This window comes from Calypte anna, chromosome Z (assembly GCF_003957555.1).
Source record: "Calypte anna isolate BGI_N300 chromosome Z, bCalAnn1_v1.p, whole genome shotgun sequence".
Taxonomy (NCBI): Eukaryota; Metazoa; Chordata; class Aves; order Apodiformes; family Trochilidae; genus Calypte; species Calypte anna.
The window spans coordinates 17,966,431-17,987,796 of record NC_044274.1 but is presented as its reverse complement, the minus strand read 5'-3'; the positions used below and the strand labels follow the sequence as shown (position 1 = coordinate 17,987,796).

General features: G+C 40.3%; 1 protein-coding gene across 1 annotated transcript in view; it reads right to left on the bottom strand.

The window, feature by feature from the left end:
- Positions 1–19,918, bottom strand: part of ITGA2 (integrin subunit alpha 2) — a 68,130-nt gene extending 48,212 nt beyond the window's left edge. Inside the window, exons 1-2 of the mRNA XM_030467085.1 lie at positions 19,846–19,918; positions 912–1,035 (exon numbers count right to left, since the gene is read on the bottom strand). Coding sequence (XP_030322945.1) covers positions 912–1,035; positions 19,846–19,891 — 170 coding nt within the window. The 5' untranslated portion in view covers positions 19,892–19,918. The remainder of the gene's footprint in view (positions 1–911; positions 1,036–19,845) is intronic.
- Between the last annotated feature and the right edge of the window lie 1,448 nt (positions 19,919–21,366).

Here is a 21,366-nt window from a genome sequence, read left to right as displayed (position 1 = left end):
TGATCACACAAGCAAGCATAGTGGTCTCTGGCTATTTTAGTTCTGATAGCTTCAACCCGTGTAGAATGACACATCTAAAACATTGACATGGCTCATAATAATTATATATATATATAAAATATATATATGTATATATAAAACTTCTGTAACTTTCTGTTAACTTACAGCCATAGCCAATTAAAATAGTTCAGTAACACTGAACTATTTATAGACATACAGTCTTTGAGATGAAAGACACCCTAAGCTTTGTGGTTGTTGAGACTGCATGTGTTATGTTTTTCACTAAATGGACTTAGCCTGGGTTAATATTTTAAAGTTCTTCTTGAAACCTGCATTACTAAATAAAATACTTTATTAGTTACTCAACAAGTCCAATATGGTTGCAACAGTGGATGCTCACAAACACAAAGCCTTTGCTAGAATTGTATTATTATATACATTGAAATATGCCATCCACCTAATATATCAGACACAAAATTATATAAATTCAACCAAATTTTAATATTAATAAATAGAACTTCCCAGCCCTAATACTTTGTTTTAATCTTAACAATGTTAAAGTAAAATTATTCCACATATATATATATATATGTGAAACAAGGATGCTATTGCTAGAGGGATGAAATGAGAGTGAGTCTGTGAAATTTTCTCTGAGTCTTAGAAAAATGGTGTGCTGAAGATGAAAGTGAATGACTAACAGAAAGAAGGACCTCAAATTGGACTGTGTAAAGTAAAAAAGCCCGAACCTTCACATGCATAAATATGTAGAGTATCTCAACTTTTATTTTGATAGCCTAAATTTTAATTCATAAATAAAAGGAGTTAAAAAGGACTTAAACATAACATTTAAATGACAAGTGGAATTATAAAAGAAATAACTGGACATGTAACACGCTGTTAAAATTGCTCACCATTTGCCTTCTTCATTTACAAACTGCTGAACTGCATATCCAAACTGCTCTCTTGATGGACCAGAAAATATTTTTGCTTCTAGGAGCCCAACATTGTATGCTTCACAGCAGTTATGAAGAATGCCTGTTAACAGAAGGATTATCGTTATCACAGAAGCAATTAAAGAAGAATTTCAGTCCCACTGAAGAAGGCTCTTCATCTGTGCCAGCTCCCACAACAGAAGCAAATAACTTGTAGACTTAGGCATTTGCAAGAAAAAAACAGCCTTTTCCCTGCAATACCCATCTGCCCAAGTGCAATGCCCAGACAGAACAATTTACAGGTGTTACAATATTGTGACTCATTCACTGTTTGCCTTAACAGAAGTAGCCTTACTAGTGGGAATGTTTTAACTGAAGGGAGGCATGAAATATGATTCAGAGGTCTGTTATCCACCTTTGCTTTCACGCATAAGTTAAGCTTATAGCATAGCAAATGCATCAACAGTCTGCTGGGGTACATCACGATGAAAATGTACCAACTGTGACTGCTAACACTGTTCACATTTTAGTGTCTGTCTGCAACTTTATGTTTGAAGCGCTGGAACAAAAATCAGATAATTTACTGTGTCAGAAAACCTACATTTTAAAGTCCATTCATTATCATGCCAGAACCCTTTGTTTTCAGTCCAAACAGTCTGAACAGTTGTTCAAACAGGAAAACTTAGAAATACAAACAAGCAAGATAGAACTGCATTAATAAATCATGACACTTCAGACTGAAACTAGTTTGCTGTGGTCATGGTATTAATTGCTTTTACTTGGACACTTGCAAATGTCAGTGACTGAAGAAATCTTAACCTGGGGTTCCACTGTGCAGTTCCTGATGCTCCCAGGTGAGGCAGGCACACAGAGTTGCTCATGGGTTAAATAACATCCTTCAACATTCCCTCCCTTCCTGTATGTTCAGACAGAATGAGTTTTATCTCCCCTACACATAAATTATGCCTCATCATAGTTATTTAGTGTGAGTCATTGTGCAGTAAAGTAGCAGCCTTTATGATAATCCCTTATAACAGAGACCCTTAAGCAGACATGTTCTGATCTTTCGCCTGTTAAAAATACAAGCTTGAATGCTAAGTTTTTCTGTACTTTGATGGGCAGAGAGTTCACTACTGGTATCACTCCCTCACAGGTCCCAGTGCCAGCTTAAGAAGCAAGGTTAACAGGGATCCTATCAGCATAAAAAAGCCCATCACAGTATCTTAGATGTCATAGTAGTAATGGTAACAAATTCACAGCAAGAACATTAAAATTACAACCGCAGGTTTGCAGGCAAGTTCATGACATGTAAAAAAACTTCAGTGACTGTTGTACCTTTAACCACAGCATAGAGAACACAAATGTTACTAGCAGAAGACTAAATACAACTCACACAGTTTACTACTGTTTTACCATAGACTCAAAACAGGAAATTGTATACTAGTTATTTTAAACAAACGTTATCTACATCTGGCCTCTGGAAAGCAAGCAATCACCCCGTGCTAGAAGTATAGTTCCTTGAGAAACATCCTTAGAGATAAATATATTTCCTGAGTCATGTTATTTACGACTGGAGAAGAGAATGTGTATAGACATACCGCTCTGTGTTTTGCAATACCTTTAACATTAAGCATAATCACATATATTCACAGTTCAAGTCCGGGTTTTGGGGAGAGGGAAAAGAGGAGTTGAGATAGCTGTTGACTATTGACAGTAATCCTTTTCTGATCTAATAAACTTGTATTTTATAAAAATGTCTTACTCGTGTCACATCCTAGGTTTATTTTTGGGTCTGTTGTTTTCCAATTCTATTATCCTCATACAGAAGTCAAGAACAGTTTAGCAATTCTGTTAATGGAGGCCACAGAAGACTATACTGCAATGCCATCCCACATGTAAATACAGAGGAAGAATAACTCTCCAAGTTACATGTTGTACGTGGAAATAAACCCTGACTTTCAAATGAAGACCAAAAGCATACTAGAATAATAAACATTTCTAGTGTGAACCCAAATACAATGACATCTAGAGAAAAACTCTTGTCTGGACTGTGTTATACGGCTGTTGACAAATCACACTGCTTGCCAAATGGGAACTTCGCTATGTGTGTTCTGTCTAAGTGCACTGGCTAACTTTGGTGCAAATACGTGAAAGACCTTTCAGATGATGTCCAATGCAAGGGTTTTATTAAATGCTGAGCCAGGGCAAACATTTCCAGAACTGAGTAAAACTACAGAGCTCAGATGTCACAACGCACAGCATGAAGGGAAGTCTTTGTGCTGATGCAAATTTCCCTAGGGCACTATGACAAATCAGGCAGGGGTCAATGAAATACACGCTTGGTTCTGTGCTGCCTGTCCACCTTCCTCCTTGCCCTCAGGCATCCTGCAGCATCCCACCCTGGACCTACCAGGACTGTTACTGTGGTCCTCTTTCCTTCAAGATGGGGGCTGGTTTCAAGGAGTAAATACCCAGCCCAGCCTGGGGGCAGTTCAGCTCCCTGCAGTTCCCTTGGGTATCATCATGGAAGCAATGCTTTTTTTTCCTCCACAGGATTTTCACTGAACCATTTCGCCCATCCTTCCTATTCACCATTGCAGCTTGACTTTGTTCATTTTAATAATTCTCATTATCGCAGTATCAGAGCACTGCTCTTTGAGGGCCAGATTTTCTACCTGGAATGGGAAAACTGTCTGCCAGACCAAAGAACTATTCACAAAACTGCCCCCACCATTCTCACTTTCTGAGCAGGTAAAAGAAAAGAGCAATGAAAAAAGCAGAAAACCCCATCCCTGAAGATACATTGTCACGTGCAATCTTCTTATGGATCAGCTTTGACTTTCACTTGTGACTGCTCTGCAAAATCAAGGAAGAAAAGCTGGCACACCACAAACATCATCATGTGAACCATAATCTCAGCATATTTCAATTACAGTAATTTAAAATTCCATATTTTTATATCATTAGCAGGTTTTTGATTTAGATTTTTAGATTTTTATCTACTCCATACAAATTTTGCTCAGTTTGGACCGAGCAAGTACATACTTGGAATAATACACTTGACATTTTTCTGCCATTTTCCTTCATCTTCTAGATTGCTTACACTATATTGACATCTTTTATCCATTTTGGATGTACAAATACAGTATTCATAACAAGAAATTCAAGCAATTGTAGCCAAAGAAAGAGAAAATGCTAAGTTTGCTTCAAACCTATATTAAGCCTATCCCAGAATAACAGGGTAACTTATGCATTAAAAGTGTGCCAATCACTGAAGCACCTATGTTCCAAGTACCGTATATTGTAGGCTGAAAAGATTCACTATCTATTATTTGCCTTCAGGCAATGAACTTTGATAATTTAAGAGCCTTGAAATAAGGGATACTAACTCACTATCTGCATTTTAGTAGGTTTTGGTGACAGACTTCTACTTTGTGACTCAACAATCACGATGAGAGATAATTCAGGCAATTATCTCTCCATTTCCTAAAAATCCATTTCCTAACTTCTGTCCAACCTAACTTGGTACTTTATTTACAACCAAATACTGTGTGGAACAAAGGAAGCCAGATACAAGCCTAAAGATTCTGAAGGCTCTCCTGAAGACTTCAAAAGCAGCAGCTTCTCTCCTGGGACTGGGTACGGGCTTGGGCACTTTAGTTTAAAGAAAGCAGCTTCCTCAAGCAGAGTAGCTCCCAACATAAACCTTCAAGCAAAAAAAGTTAGGAAAAAGATCTTTAATGGTACAAAAGGAACTGTAAGATTTCTGATAAATTCTGATATCTCTGCATGGTATTTTTTTTTCTGGGAATTCCCATATTTCAGCAACCATATAATTGCAGTGTATATGACAGGAGCTGCAGTACAAGAGTGCAGCAGCTGCACCACCATTTTCTCACTCCTAGTAGGACAAAAAAAATACAAGTTCTGACTGTGTAAATTTAAGCCTGAACATGTGGGAATTCTTCTGTAAATATAAAGGACATGGCTTATGATAGCTATAATGCCTCTGTTTGCTGCTGCTCAAGTACAAGCTGAAGCAAGTTTTATTGAAGTAATAGCTTACACGAGGTACACCCAGTTCATAATTGTTTTGATTTTGTAAGCAAAACTCTCTGCTTAAAGTGAACAAGAAGAAAATGTCAGTTGGGCAATCATTTGTTGTCATGGTTATTGTCTGATTATAAGCTCTTATCCAGATTAATTAGTATAATTTAAAATCATTTAATTGAATATGAAAAAAATAAATTGGGTTTTGTGTGCTATGAAATAAATTTATGGATGCTTATAAGAACATATAAACAATACTGTTAACCTGCATTTTGTGTCATAAGTGTCATAATAAACATGTAAGTTTGTTTTCAGTCTAAACAGTAAAATTTTATTTTCATTCACTTAACACATTCGGTTTTACCAATTTAAGTTGGCATTATATGACAGAATCCCCTATCAGAGAGTCTCAGGCATGTCAAGTCTCATCTCTCACTAAAACATCCAGTCAAATAGAGGCTCTTATTTATAGCTTGCATCAAACAGGTCTAGAAATCACAGTATAAAGAAAAAAGACATTATGATGGCATTTGACCACTGAGCCTATTAGGACCCACGTCACACTAAGCATTAGTTTTAAATTTTTTAAATTTATATAGTATTAACTTTGTCAATAGGAAACAACTTTACAGTGAAGGAAACTTCATCACTGTTTTCCCTTAACAGTATGGTGTTCACTTCTTTTAACATCTATTGGTCATAGAAGAGAAAAAGTTTTATATAATCCAGCTAAGTGGCCACTTGTCTTTGTGCATGAGCATTCACACCAGTAAGGATGCCAGCAGAGGCAACAAAAGAGCTCCTGTGGGCAGCTCCCTGGGGCTCAGTGGCATGGCCACCACTGATGAGCACTGACCAGCAGACCCTGACTATTCCAAAGCCATCACCATGGTGGGGGACTAGGGTGGACAAAGAGCAAGGCCACAACCTGGCATTATGGTAAAACCTAGGCAGTAGTGCATTCATTCTTGCATGGGTGTTTGAATCCATAAATTTGTTTTGGAAAAAAACATCAAGAAAATCCCACCGATTATTGTCTGCTTCCCAGAGCAGTTTCACAGATTGGAAGCCAGTGAGATGTGTACAGCCTACATTACCTTAATTGCTCAGTCTAGCATTTTTTGTACTAACTATTCTCTCCAGAAGAGGGTTTTATTTTACACTCTATGTTATTCTGCTCCAAGTGAGTCTTGTGGACTATAAGAAAGTCCACAAAGAAAGTTTTCCCCTCATCTCAAAGATTTCTTCCTCCAAAGAACACACATTGGCAGGGCTCTGAAGTCTGCCAGACCCCACTGTGGGCAGAGAAAAGAATGTATGGGATAAGAGAACTCATAACTCCTGCTTTCCTCTGGCTTCACCTCACAGCAGATTGTGTGCACTGGTTCAAGCTTTCTTGATGACCGAGTATCTGTATGGGATCTCTTTGGAGTGAATTTTCTGTTGTTTTGTATTATGTGAGGTCACACTGCATCTCCTTAGTTGTCACAGAACTTGTGAAAGCACTTTTGTGTTACACCACTATGCAACTGGTCATTTTTTCATCCCTCTGCAAAAATTTGCTGAAACTGTCTCACAAGTTCAAAAGTTAGTGAGGGAATACAGGCACCTACAGATACCATTTACAATAGAATCACCTACTGTCCTTGAAATATTAGGTAAAAGGTGGAATGAAGGCAGGAAGGGAAAGTAATAAAGTCAGTCAAGTAGGACTTGCTTAATTTTAAGCATATTTACTACTTTTTATTAAAAGGCAACAACATTTACTCTTACACTGTAAGAATAAAGTTCCTCCCCGGCTACTCCCTTATTAATTAGAAACTATGTTATCTGAGCAGTAATCTAACTGAAATTAGGCAACTATGCCTACAGAATGAACAACCCATAATTTTAACATCTTTCATAATACATTATGTTTTGAAGGCTTTATTGCCAAGGCTGTGAACGCACAAAGAACAAAACAAGCAGCACTTCATGCCTTTGAACTGCAGTGCAGATATTCTTCATTGAGGCTTTCAGAAGACACCAAGCAATTCTCACTGCAATTAACTTGTTCAGGGAGAAAATCTATCCAAGAACGGAATAACTTTTTTTTTTTTTATAATAAAAAGTACAGATTATGTAGAATCCAACCCCCTTAAGGCAGAGAAAATAGAGGACTACTTATAATTCAATCAGGAAAGGTATCTTAACTTTTACACAGTATGGTCAATGTAAGTAAAAATATTTTCTCATTATCTTATTTAATTCTCTGTTTTTTATAATTTTTTCTTTAATATGCACAACTTCATCAGTATATGCTCACAAAGGCATGGGATATCTTAAGTTCTAAAACCAGTGGTTTCATCATCACAGTTAATAGGTTTTTATTTTAAATTATACCAATTTCTTACTGGTTTGATTTAACAACCTTCTAAATAAGAACACAATGAACCTCTGACAGGAGTCAAAAGGACCAAAGAGATTGGCAAGAACTGGATTTTCTTGTACTAAAATTTAGTGCAGAAATAAACTACAGGTCACAAAAAAAAAAAAACCAAAAAAACCAAAGCAAGCAAGCAAGCAACGAACAAAATAAAAACCCATGAAACAACCTACCAAACCAAAAACCAAACACCAAAACCAAACCACCCAGAAGAAAGGAAAAACAATACCTCATTTAGTAACAAACCCTCTTTCCCACCCACTTCCTCCCCTTCTCTCTCTCCCTCCAACAAGTTGCACTGCTGTAGAGGAAAACATCTGATTAAGTTTATCCAGGACTGCATTAGTTACTCTGACAGACTTGTCTTTTTCTTGTAATTCCTTATTTGTGGCCCATACATTGTCCTCCTTGGCTCCCAGAGCAGACTAAGCTGGTTTTCATCTGGAGTTAAGAAATCTTAACAGTGTACTTTCCACACAAGGACTGATTCCAAAGTAAGAGAAGCTCCTGCAAGACAGACAACTTCCTATGTGTTTTTAATAAAGACACCAAGTATTCAAGCAAACACAAATTTACTATCCTGGTATGTTTTCATCATTAACTTCAGTGGGAAAAACTTTCGTTTTCCATAAAATTTACATAAATTGCATCTTTTTAACATGACCTGCAGTTTTCCTTTTATGTTGTTACAACTGCGTCCTTAGAGTACCATGATTTGTTCTCAGTGGTACCTGAAAGAGATTAAAAGTACATGAGGCTAACATGCTGCACACACATATATGTTATATATGCAGTTAGGTCACTGGCTTCTCAAGTAATGAATAAAAAATAACAACCCTTCACATGCTTCCTTACGATAAAAACTGACTTTTCAAGAGACATTTCACTCTAGCAAATTCTATTCCCTTGTATCCACCTTATCAGTTGTTGACCCTTTTTTCAAACAAGCAATATTTCCAAATATAGTCAGAGAAGCATGAACCACATTATGACTGTAAGAGAGGAAATTCATGTCATCACACCAGTGCAGCTGCTGTATCTATATCCTATTTGCCACATTTGCCCATCTCGGTTGCTAAAAAAATGTTTTACACAGACTAAAAAACATGTATGCACACAGGCATCAAGATCAGGAACAACCAAAGGTGTTCGTAGTGTCCTTCACAAACCACAATCTAGCCTACATGAAAATTTTAATGTATTACAACATGCTAGTGTGTTATATCATACTGGATCACTGTTCAGTGTGGAAAATCACTAAAAAAAAAAGCTAAACTAGAAAAAGGCTCAGGGATCCACTGTTAGCATGAACAATTCATGAACTGCCAAGTTCACCTTGCAACCTGCAGAGCAAGGATGCCAGTGGTTTGAGAACAGCCCTTATATCACACCATTGAGGACACAGCATGTAGGACCCTGACCCTCACTCACAGCTTCTCAAGAGCTAGCCAGAAGCTCAGCTTTCTGCACTGTTCACAGAGAGCGCCAGAAACAAGAACAGACTTAGCTGTAAAAGTTTGCTGCATCAGCTTCCTGCAACAAAAAAAAAAAAAAAAACAACAAACCTCCAAGCCACCACAGGATATATAATACAATAGTTGGAAGAGCTATAATTATCAAAACTTTTGTTTTCCTATAGCAGACTTAATGTCTAGGTGGTCGTGATCACTCACCTAAAAATTACTCCAAAATTACACATTGAAATCACCAATTTCTGTACCAGTTAGGCAGAATCTGCGTTCATCAAAATCTGGAAAACAACTGAGGCAACCCAGACTACAGTAGCTGCCTAATCCAGAATGAATTTTAAAATACTTGTTACCTAGGTTTCATATCAGAAAGTCACATTAAAATCTAGAATACTATGCAAGTGTACTAGCACCCCTGTCAAAGAGCAAGGTATCCTACTCTGCTGTAGATTCCACTCTGGTATTATGGCCAGGGGTCATGAATGCTTCCTGATTAAACAATTTCTGCTCTAAATAATTAAATAATTTAACTAAATAACTTCTAGCCAAATCATTTTAGCTAAATAACTTTTTTTTTTCTTTTTTGTGGACTATTTACCAAATGTTAATTGCACAAGCACTCCAGAGGGACCAGCTCAGAACTCCTCTCCTCCAGCTAAGTGCCCTAGACTTTAGGCTACAGGCAAGATATGTCTTTACTTGTCTTCTTGGAAACATGAATATGCATCCTGGGATGAGCTGAAAACCCAGTTTCAGAGGAAGAGGTTGAGAGCAGTTCTCTGCTTCTCTGACTACTTTATTTCCTGGTAACAAAGATGCTTCTAGGGAAGTTTGAGAGGCAAGTCTCCATTGCCATGAGCTTCAAGGAAGAATTAAACTCACATTTCCCAGGTGACTATTACCATCATTTCTCAGGCAGACATTTCTTGAAAAAGAAAGCTGAACTGATCACCTGCCTCCCAAAATTCTTCCCCACCCATGACCTCAGGGAAGGAGGCACCTCACGTGGATGCCTGGGAAGGACAGAGTTCAAACACTCCACCTGACCCACTGCTGAAGTGCAGGAACCTTCCTGCTTTGCCAAGCAAGTATTTTTCATGCACTTAAAAAATGTCAAAATGTCTCTACTGAGCCCAAGGCACCTAACTCTGCCTTCTGGGCCAGGGGGACCAGATTTCAGCTGAACTGGATCTGCAGCCTGCACTTTCCCAGGCCTCTACCCACACATCAGACTCCAGAGTATCCAGATGCCCATGGGGTGGACAACAGGCTCCCTCTAGTTAGAGTTCAGAAAGAAGTTATCTATTTTGTAAAATACAACCATTGTACATTTTGTGATCAGAGAGAAGGGCCGATGACCATTTAAGAAGAGTTTTCTGCAGATAATACTTGCTTACACAAAAGCAGAACAGTTGCTTTTTGTCCTCAGGAAAGTGAAGTCTATTGTAGCAGTCAACCTCTAAGAAAGACAACTCCAGAGACTCTTAAAAGTATTTTTTTTACTGCTCAGTATGATTAACTGGTTCTAGACAGTTTGGAAAAGAAAACGAAAACAAAAAGAGAGAATAGACAGTGAAATTAAACTATATTTGGCTAGAATCAAATGGGTAACTATCATCAGAGGTACTAAAGGACTAGTATCCATGAATGGCTGGTGGATTTTTTTCTCTGTTTATTGTTTTGCCCATCGTAACAGGAAAGCTACTTCATTGTCAGTCATTCCTGCTATTCTAAATTTGACCTATACCAATTTCAGGCATATTTAAATGGGAACACTTAAATATGTTCCCATTTGGTGGGCATATACACACCAAGGTCAGGCCACTTAAATTTTTTACATTTAGGAAAGGCTAGTTAAACTATCTTTTGACAAATTTTAGCTAAATCTGAGGCTTATATCTGTAAGTCAAATCAGCTCTAGGTGCATCTGAAGTACTGTACATAAAGACGAAATTTTACACAATACAGTAGAAATACTGGATTTAATTGTTCACATGTTCCTTATTAGTGCATTAATTTTATAGTCTTATTATAATTTATTGCTAAGAAAGGAAAATCTCTGAAAAACTATTTAATAAAATGTTTTGCTTTTCTTCAATTAGCTACGATTTTCCTCAAAAAGAAAATGAAATAAAAATAAGGATACATGCCCAGAAACATTTGAGTCACCTTCTATTGCAAAGATACTTTGTAACCACCTTAGAACACACTACTTGCCCAGGGAACAAGATATCCCCTCTGGCTTCTGCTTCAGACAGGTGTCTTCAGGGATTCTTCAGTGTTTTACAGGTTTAAGTTTTACATAAGGTTTCTTTCTTGTCTCTTCTTTTGAAACAACAAACTGAATTAGCCAAGAAGATCTGAGTAATTAAATACTGTCCTGTATGACATACAGGAAGAATTATGAACTTGGAGGCAGGATTCAGAGGGCAAAATAGATCATCATTAAGGCAAGAAAGTTTGGCCAGGGGTGTGCCTAAGTTCCAAGTTCTTCACCCTTTCTACCAGTAATTTGAAAATGATGAAAGAATCTGAGACATTGATCATGTGTGATATTAAACCATGCAGATGCAATTCAGTTACATACAAAATGTCTTTGCTCATCCTCTACTCAGAGGATCTGTGCTGATCTTCTTTGCCTGTAAAACTCCTTTTTAAAGTCCTGAATAACATGCAGGTCTTACTATATTTTTAAAGAATGTGCACCTCCAGGAGAAAATAACACCAACTTAATTCTCTGAAGATTCAGAGACTAATTCAAAGTAACAATTACTAGCACTTAGAATATTGGGTTTATCTGGTAATTCAGAACTTCCGGGCTGACGTGGAAGTGATGAAAATACCCACACAGCTTATGTTGACTCTACTGGATGTCTTTAGTATTCTCCACTTCCAGGAAGATGAGTGCAGCATGGGCAAGAAGAATGCTATCATGTATTTCTTTACAGAGACACACACTCACACTCAGCTAATATAGACAGAAGGTATCATTTATGCCATGTAATTCATATTAATTTATTTTTATTATCCTTTTATCTGTGCCTTAAGAAGGGTGTTTGTTAATATAACTGCTTAGCACAGATACATGTCAGTCTTTCACCTAAAGGTTTATAAATAATACCCCTTTTCTGTTATCTTTTTTAACAGAAATGGAAACTAAGGCTTAGACAGTTCTCTCATGTCCTTGACGAATTTGAATGGGACAGTACAGCCAATTTATTTACACACACACACAAAAAAAAAAAAAAAAAAAAAAAAAAAAAAGCTTATCAACTTGTTTTCTCCCTCACTCTACTTGGGAGAGAACTAATGGGGTCTGAAATCCTAATACAGTGCAGTATCACAAGGACAGAGATCACTGTGTGAAAAAGAAATGCTAAACATTAAAACTGCTAATGGAAATGTCCTAAGCCAAGCAGATAACATGTTGGTATGCAAGTGCATGTCTACGCTGATGAGAATCCAGCCTGTGTCCCGTCTGCATTTCGGCATGGTCACCATGGAAATGGGAACCGGCCTGCTCAGAGCCTAACAAAGAAAACCTTTAAACGAAAATAACAACACTGGATAGAGACTGCCCAAGATTTCTGCTGCAAAAAACGACTTGTTATACTGGGCTGAAGTTGGAGAAATTACTTTTTACCTGCATTAAACCGTTAGTGAAGTCTTTTATTCACATTTAGCTGTTTCAACATTAAGTCACTTCACTAGCTGTTATTTAGCCCTTATGAAAACACATTACATGAAGTACATGCAGAACCCAGTTTCATTCACTCAAAATGAACAGCAGTGAAGACCACAGTGAAAAACATTTATACAGTGGCTAACTAATGCCAGTAAAATGAAGGAGCACGAGTCCTTTCACTTCTTTGACTTCTTAGCTGAAAATTCTGTCTCACTGCATCAAAAAAAAAAAAAAAAAAAAAAAAACAACACAGAACAACTTGAAACTTGTTCTGGAGCCAGACAGCACACAGTTAAAATTTGTTGGTATGGTCTCATGTTGACTCTGCCCAAATTATGCGCAAATGAATATTATTAACTGTTAGTGTTTTTAGGAGTGTGATGCTAATACCCTGCATGCTTTCTAAAATAAACATCATTTGTACAAAACACAAGTCCTGTGATATAGTATGAATGAAGCCTTACTTCAATGCATAATGCTGTGAAGGGCAAAATTCCAAAAATAATACATAGTAAGGCTCCTGCTACCTGACAAACTCTTTTAAGTAGAAAAAACTAGATGCAGTCTTAGTTTAAGAAGGGTTCACATTTGAGTCCTGCCTCCAAACACTCTCCAAATATTAGAATGATTTTTAACACTAACATTACTCACAAATACACCAATAGAAGAGCAAGGTAACAAAAAATGATCACAAAGACTGAGAAAGGCAGAAATTAAGGTGGGTTGTACAGCTTTAAAGCTGGTATGTGTCCATTTGTGCTATAATTAACACTGGGTTTTCATCTGGACTTCTGGCTTCATTTATTGCACGAAATGTGACATTTTTACTTGCTGTTCAGCTAGCAGTTTAGTACGTGCTGGTCAGTACATGACTTGGTACTTTTTATCCATATTATTTCCACCTGCTGATTAGCAGCTTCCCTGTAGATTTGTCTGTACCTAGCTTGCCCATAAGCATAAGGGTATTTACAAGTGACAGAATGTATTTGTCAAGACTCAAGTGACATGAGAGAGCATCCTTAGTTCACATGAAAGAAATCAAAAACAAGACTAAGGTAAAGAACACTTACCACTCTCAGATATCTAGCGATACCACTAAAACCTTATTTTTTCAGAATTTTTACCACATTCAAAATACAATTTCCACTGACTTCATTCACAGCTGTGAATCCACAGCAGCTTTGCATGTCAAGATATGCTTCTGAAACCAGCTCAAGCCAGTGGAAGTCCTGGCTACCAGTGAAAGAGACTTTTCCAGCTTCCCTCCCTCCTCTGGCCATGAGTTTTGAGTCTCCCCTATGCACTCGCTAACAAATAAATTGCTCAAGTGACCCACACCAGTTTAGATCATCTTCAAAACCGACCTGACCCAAAAGGAGGAAAAAATTATTTAGACAAATGGGTCCCTGACCTGTTCTTCAGAACAAGCCCCAGTGGTGGCATGGTGGGAACATGCAAATATTTTTCATGCACTTAAAAATGCCTAAATGTCTCTACTGAGTCCAAGGCACCTAACTCTGCATTCTGGGCCAGGGGGACCAGATTTCAGCTGGAATAAGTGTCCTTGCAGAGTTAGCCCCACATTCAGGTCAGCTTAACCAGAAAGTGAAAATGCAGCTTCAGTTTTGAGAACCCCTGGCTGAGCAAAGAGAAAGAGAGGAACACAAAAGCTCCAATCACATGTCAAAGATTTGATTTAAATGACTCGCTTGAAATTGCACTCTGCTTTTGTGACAAAAAAGGAGAGAAAGAATTGAGTTTTGAAAGGGGTGCAGGGGAAGGAATTCCTTTCTCTTCATTCTACCTTTTTTCCACATTCATAAAGCCCCTTATAATTCCAAAACTAAGCAAGGTCTCCCTGCCTCTCCTCTGACCACACTACTTTTCCTTGTCCACAGGTGGCAACAGCAGAAAGGCTGTGCATGTGGACCAAAGGGACCATGTGATGTGTTGGTGTGCAGAAGAGGACAAATCCACATTTCTAACTTATTCTGTCCACTTCCTAACTTCTGCATGTTAAACTCTGTTCTTTTACCATAACCTTCATCCCAGTTTAAACAGAAGTTGTCTGAAGAAAGTGACTGTTAGTGGGGTCCTCTTAAATCTCTCTATATGGCTATACAGCCCATTGCCAACAAGGTCTCCAGGACTACAATATATTTTTCATCAGTAAGGGGCACTTGGAAATTCTGGATTCTACCCAACATTTGACATACTACCTGCCCCTAGTCCTAATTTCAAATAGGGCTGCTTTGTCCTCCAGGCTGCCTGGGTCTCACAGAGACTTAAGGCCTTCATGTGGTACACCTGTGGCCCAAAAGGCATAATCCTTACCCAGCTGTGATTTTTCACTTCAGAGATAAATAGTGTGAGGGATGTGTACTTCACAGAGTGGAGATTTTAAGATCATAATACAGTTACATCATTTACATCCTGGGTTGCCGCTGGAATGTCCAGGGTGGGCTTGAAGATGAAGGCTTGCGAAGAAAGTATAGGTGAGGTCACATTAAATTTTGTAAGTAAAATTTTTGAGGAAAATTGCATTGAAGAGAACAAAGAGACACAAACAATAAAACCAGAGCTTATGTCATGGAAACAGCAAGAATTAAAGAAAATACATCTCAAGTAGTCAACAACCCAACCTTTAGACATAAGACTGCAAGACAGATAAAAAGGAAGGAAAGAATGATAGAATCATAGAATCATAGAATTAGCCGGGTTGGAAGGGACCTCAGAGATCATCTAGTCCAACCCTTGACCCACCGGAGCAGTTGCTAGACCATGGCACTGAGTGCCACATCCAGTCTTTTTTTAAATGTTTCCAGGGACGGAGAATCTACCACCTCACCGGGCAGTCCATTCCATAGCCTAATCACCCTCTCCGTGAAGAAATTCTTTCTAATATCTAACCTAAACCTCCCCTGGCACAACTTAAGACTGTGTCCTCTTGTCTTGTTGAAGGTCGTCTGTGAAAAGAGTCCAGTTCCCACCTCGCTACAGCCTCCTTTCAGGTAGTTGTAGACAGCAATGAGGTCTCCCCTGAGCCTCCTCTTCTTCAGGCTGAACAGTCCCAGCTCTCTCAGCCTCTCCTCATAGGGCCTGTGCTTGAGTCCCTTCACCAGCCTGGTTGCCCTCCTTTGGACCTGTTCCAGGACCTCTACATCCTTCTTAAACTGAGGGGCCCAGAACTGGACACAGTACTCGAGGTGTGGCCTAACCAGTGCTGAGTACAGGGGCAGAATCACCTCTCTGGACCTGCTGGTGACGCTGTTTTTGATACAGGCCAGGATGCCATTGGCCTTCTTGGCCACCTGGGCACACTGCTGGCTCATGTTCAGTTTCTTGTCGATGCAGACTCCCAGGTCCCTTTCTGCCTGGCTGCTCTCCAGCCACTCTGTGCCCAGCCTGTAGCACTGCATGGGGTTGTTGTGGCCAAAGTGCAGGACCCGGCACTTGGCCTTGTTGAACCTCATCCCGTTGGAATCGGCCCAGCTCTCTAGTCTGTCCAGGTCCCTCTGCAGAGCCCTCCTGCCTTCGAGTTGATCAACACTCCCCCCCAGCTTAGTGTCATCTGCGAATTTGCTGATGATGGACTCAATCCCTTCGTCTAAGTCGTCGATAAAGATATTAAACAGAACTGGGCCCAACACTGATCCCTGGGGGACACCACTAGTGACCGGCCGCCAACTGGATGCAGCCCCGTTCAGCACCACTCTCTGGGCCCGGCCCTCCAGCCAGTTCCTAACCCAGCACAGGGTGCTCCTGTCCAAGCTGTGGGCTGACAGCTTTTTCAGGAGAATGCTATGGGGGACGGTGTCAAAGGCTTTGCTGAAATCCAGGTAGACCACATCCACCGCCTTCCCCTCATCCACCAAACGGGTCACCTGATCATAAAAGGAGATCAGGTTGGTCAGGCAGGACCTGCCCTTCCTAAACCCGTGCTGGCTGGGTCTGATCCCTTGCCCATCCTGCAGGTGCTGTGTGATTGCACTGAGGATGATCTGCTCCATAACCCTGCCAGGCACTGAGGTCAGGCTGACGGGCCTGTAGTTTCCCGGGTCCTCCTTCCGGCCCTTTTTGTGGATTGGCGTGACATTCGCCAACTTCCAATCGTCTGGGATGTCCCCCGTGAGCCAGGACTGTTGGTAGATGATAGAGAGAGGCTTGGCGAGCTCTTCTGCCAGCTCCCTCATCACTCTTGGGTGGATCCCATCCGGTCCCATAGACTTGTGGGGGTCCAAGCAGCTCAAGAGGTCACTGACTGTGTCCTTTGATATTACAGGGGGGCTGTTTAGATTTTTATCACCTTCTATAGGCTCCAGAAGCCTGCTGTCAACAGGATAACCTGTCTTTCTGTTGAAAACTGAGGTAAAGAAGGTGTTAAATACCTCAGCCTTTTCCTCATCTTTGATAACTATATTCCCACCCACACACAAGTAAACACACACATGCTGCTGCCACTTATCTTGGCCACAGCCTTCAGCACTAGGTAGAAAACGCTAACTGGATGCCCAGTATGAGCACCTCATCAGTACATTAATGTACTATTAACATAATGGAGCCCCTGCTCTTTGAGAATGCAAGGTGAAATCTTCAAGCACTGTCACTTTAAATAGAAGTTAAGAACTAGTTAACCAATCACATACATGAGTGATCAGAGATAGAGTTATTTTACATATTTCTGCATATAAGAGCAGCACTTGCATTTTGGGACACTGAGCTTGCTTTGTGGAATACCACCTAGCTCCTTTTTTTGTACAGAACAGAATATTAAAGCAAGTATTTTGACTCTGTGTGTGGATTAGCTTTTTGCACACTGGGTGACATGGCTTTTGGGACACACAATCACTTGAGAATTGACTCTGAAGTAAAGTATTCTTACAAAAGTGGGAACAACCTTATTCACTCGGAGGCCAGGAATCAGCTAACAGCACACAGTACAGACAAGCAGCTGATGAGACAAACATCCAGTCCCAAACTGGAAAGCAGAATGCCTCAAACTACAATGGAGACTGTAAAAATACCACATAACATGCAAACATAAGAGAGAAAGTTTCTGTGTTTGCGTCTATAGACATAGAATTCAGAAATAGCTACACTGCACTACCACTGCAATAGCAGAGGAAGTCAGGCCACACCAGGGATGGACAGAATTTATGTTAAAATCAAGTTGATAAAAACAGATTTCTGTCTAGAGGAATATTATTTTCCAAAGTTTTGCTACTTGGCCAAACTTACGTATATTTTCAAGACAATGCAAATAGTATCTTCCTGGAAAAATTTAAGTATCTCCTCTGAATCACAAGGGGAATAGAGCTTTCCAAAGGAAATGATACCTGAATTGGGACCAGGAAAGCTACTGTATTTTCCACTGGCCTCGCTCTCAGAAGAGCTGGGCTATTCTGGCCCCAATTTATAAGAACAAGCTATGGAAAAACCTGCATGCTTCAAATATAAGTTTAAAGAACTAGATGCGAAATCTACAAGTACTCAAGAACAGTGCATTACAAGAGAAAGCATTAGGCTACTTTGTACAGGCTGCCTTATTAAATCCTTCACTTATAGTTATTCCTCTTAATGTAACCTGTTTCTGTGTGCTATGGACTTTTCAGTCAACAGGGAACAAGATTGGTAGGAAAGTCAGATTATCACAATGGTAGTTCTGTTACATTCCTATTCCTTTCTTTTAGCATCTATAAAGTCTTAGTGACTTTCCAGACACAAAAGTACACACCAACAGTGAATAACCTACACCTTTACTAACCATTGCACCACTTTTGTTTGAATTTGGAGACACAACAAAGCAATATCCCTACATGTTCCATTTAGTAGAGATGATTTTTAAGTTTAAAATCAAGGTTAAATAAACTTGTAATATTTTCCCTAAGTACTGACTGAATCAGTTAAGCTAGCTCAATTAAGTTGAAGGATACTGCCTTCAAAAGTAAAACAAATAATTAGAATTCAATTAGTTTGAAAATTATTATGGGAGAGCTACAAAGTGTACTGCCACAGCAGCACTCCAAGTCACTCAGGAGAAATACTCCCACTCTGAAACTTTCTTTTCCTTTCTACAAGATCAAAAAGCCCTAAGTGAGCATTAATTCAGCAATTACATCCACTAGCATTAAATGTCAAAACACATCTGAAATCAAAATTAAGACACCGTTCAACTGTATAAATGAAGACAAATCATGGACAGTGCCTGAACAAATTAGACCTATCCCACTTCTGTCAGTCTCATTACCAAGGAAACCTCTGCTCACAATCAGTCCTTCTGCTTCCAGCACCGCCCTACAAATCTTTTCAAGTCCTAGGACCCCATGAATTAGAGGGATGTTAATGGTCGTGGAGTGCAGTGACTGTAACCAGGAGAACAATGGATGGATTAAGCTAAAGTGCAGCGTGAGTGTGCTCATTGATACTTTTGATTTATTCTTTTTATAAAAAGTTAACATGTTGCCTGCATACTGTGTGTCTCATCACAGGCTAATATTTTTGTATTTTATTTCATACCCTGCAGCTGCACATTCCACTGAGGCGCTTGCTATAGTTACTGAAAGAACAAGTTGGAACAGCTCATCAGTGAAAACTCATTTTAAGCTGCTTCTTCAGTGACTTGCTAATTAGGGTTTCTGAGAGTATACAGTAATATTCAAACTCTGAAAGGGATTGGGAACTTGCTGACGGCAAGTGAATATGATGGCTTACGGTTCCCAGGAAAATGTATGTAATGGTAATTTAGTCGGCCAAGAGAAGGAGATGGTTCAAGTTTCCCTGTCCTCTTCCAAGTAGTCACATCTGCCCAACAGGGTGGGAACTGATACAGAGGAGTCTTTGCAAATTAAGAACAGCATTCACAATAAAAGCGAACATAAAGATATATAATCACCGTATAACCATAAATTTATACCGTACAACCCTCCAGCCCCCCAGCGCACACACACTCCATGGAAAGGTGAGGTCCACGCCAGTCCAGGAGTTTAGGAGTTTAACCTGTTTTAAAAACGCCGCCGATTCGCACTCCACACATAGCCACAGCCACACACGCTTCTAGCTCAGAAAATGAAGCCGGGCCGGGCATTCACCGCCTGCCTCTGCTCCCTGCCCGGCGGCAGCGCCCGGGAGCTGCTCACCGAAACTCCCGCGCCGCTCCGCACCGGGCGCAGCCGCCGCCCACGGGGAAACTTTCCCGGAGGGAGCAGGGAGACCGACTCAGAGAGAGCAGGAAAACCGACCAGGAGGGAGCGGGGAGACTCTCCCGGAGGGAGCAGGGCGACGTACCCAGAGCCAGGAGCAGCAGCGGGAGCACGGCGCCGGCAGAGCCCATGGCGCGGTGCGTTGAGGAGGCCAGGCCGGAGCCACTCCCAAACCGCCTTCTTCCCAGCGTAGCACTGAGCACCACCTGCTCCTCGCCGCACCAAAATACCCCTCCTCTTCCTCCTCCCTCCTCTCTGCCCCCACCCATTTCACCCCTCCACGCCCCTGCACGCCGCGGACGCCGAGAGTTCGGAGCTGCTGCGGCCGAGCCGTCCCGTCGGGGCTCGGGGGGGCCGGTCCCGGAGGCCCCCTGCAGCCTCTTTCTGCCTCTGAGCTCTCCCACATTTTCACTACCTTCGTCGCAAGTACCCTGAGACAATGCTTTGGGGGGCTTGGGATGCCTCTTTCTGAGTCAGAAAAATGTAGTATCGTGAGAAAACGTGAGTTTATGTGACTCAGTAGAGCCGCTGATTTCCTTGAGCTGTAAGTTGGACGTTTAATGACATCGAGTCTGCAACTTCTCCTTTAAATTACATTCCTGCAGAATATGCCCTCAGCTATGCAGGACTGCAACAGGATCCAGGAGCCTTGCCACAGAACTGATCCGAAGTTGGCAGTGGTGGTGAGGAAGTTATTACCTGTGCAAAATACTGCCTACATTGACTTAGCGGCCAGGCTGATATCTAGGCGGACAATGTGAATCAAAGCCTTGTAAGAATGAGGAGGTGAGGAATTCCACTTGCAAAGAAGGAAGTGCAAAGTCCAGAGTATCTGTGAGCTGTGCAGCTTTCAGCCTATCTAACCTTGTCAGCACTGTTGGACTACTTTAAGTTCAGAGTATTTGAGAAACATTAATTGCCTTCATTCCACACTTCTGGTCAATATCTAAATGTGTGGTGCTACCTTTTCATATTGGATGCATTCTATTTTGTAACACTGATTTCTGCTGAATAATTTTTGCCTTCTTGGCATTACCAAAAATAATGAAAAAGACAGTTTGCCTGGAAAATTGAATTGGAATTGCTTCCTTCCTTCTCCTTTCTCTGCATCTAGGTCATGGTCCTTTGTATTTGGCACAAACCACAGCTTTTATTTCACAGAATCATTGAATGGCTCGAGTTGGAAGGGACTTAAAAAATCATCTCAGTCCAGCACTCCTGTCATCCAGCCTGGCCTTGAACATCCAGAACTTCTCTGGACAACCTGTTCCAGTGTCTCACCACTCTCACAGTGAAGAATTTCTTCCTAATATATAGTCTAAATCTCCCGTCTTCTACTATAAGTATTCTTTAACTAACCTTTTACTATAACTATATGCCCTTGTAAAAAACCTATATCCAGCTTTCCTGCAGGCCCCCTCCAGGTCCTGAAAGGCTGCTATAAGCTCTTTGCCATAAAAGTAGCACTTTTCAGGAGTGCTATAGAAGTAGCACTTAGATTTCTATTCCTTTTTAACATTCTGAATCTGAATTGCTGTCTAAAATTAAGAGACATGTCAACAGATGGGATTGTCCAGTGGTTATTTATTTGGATACTGACTCTTCA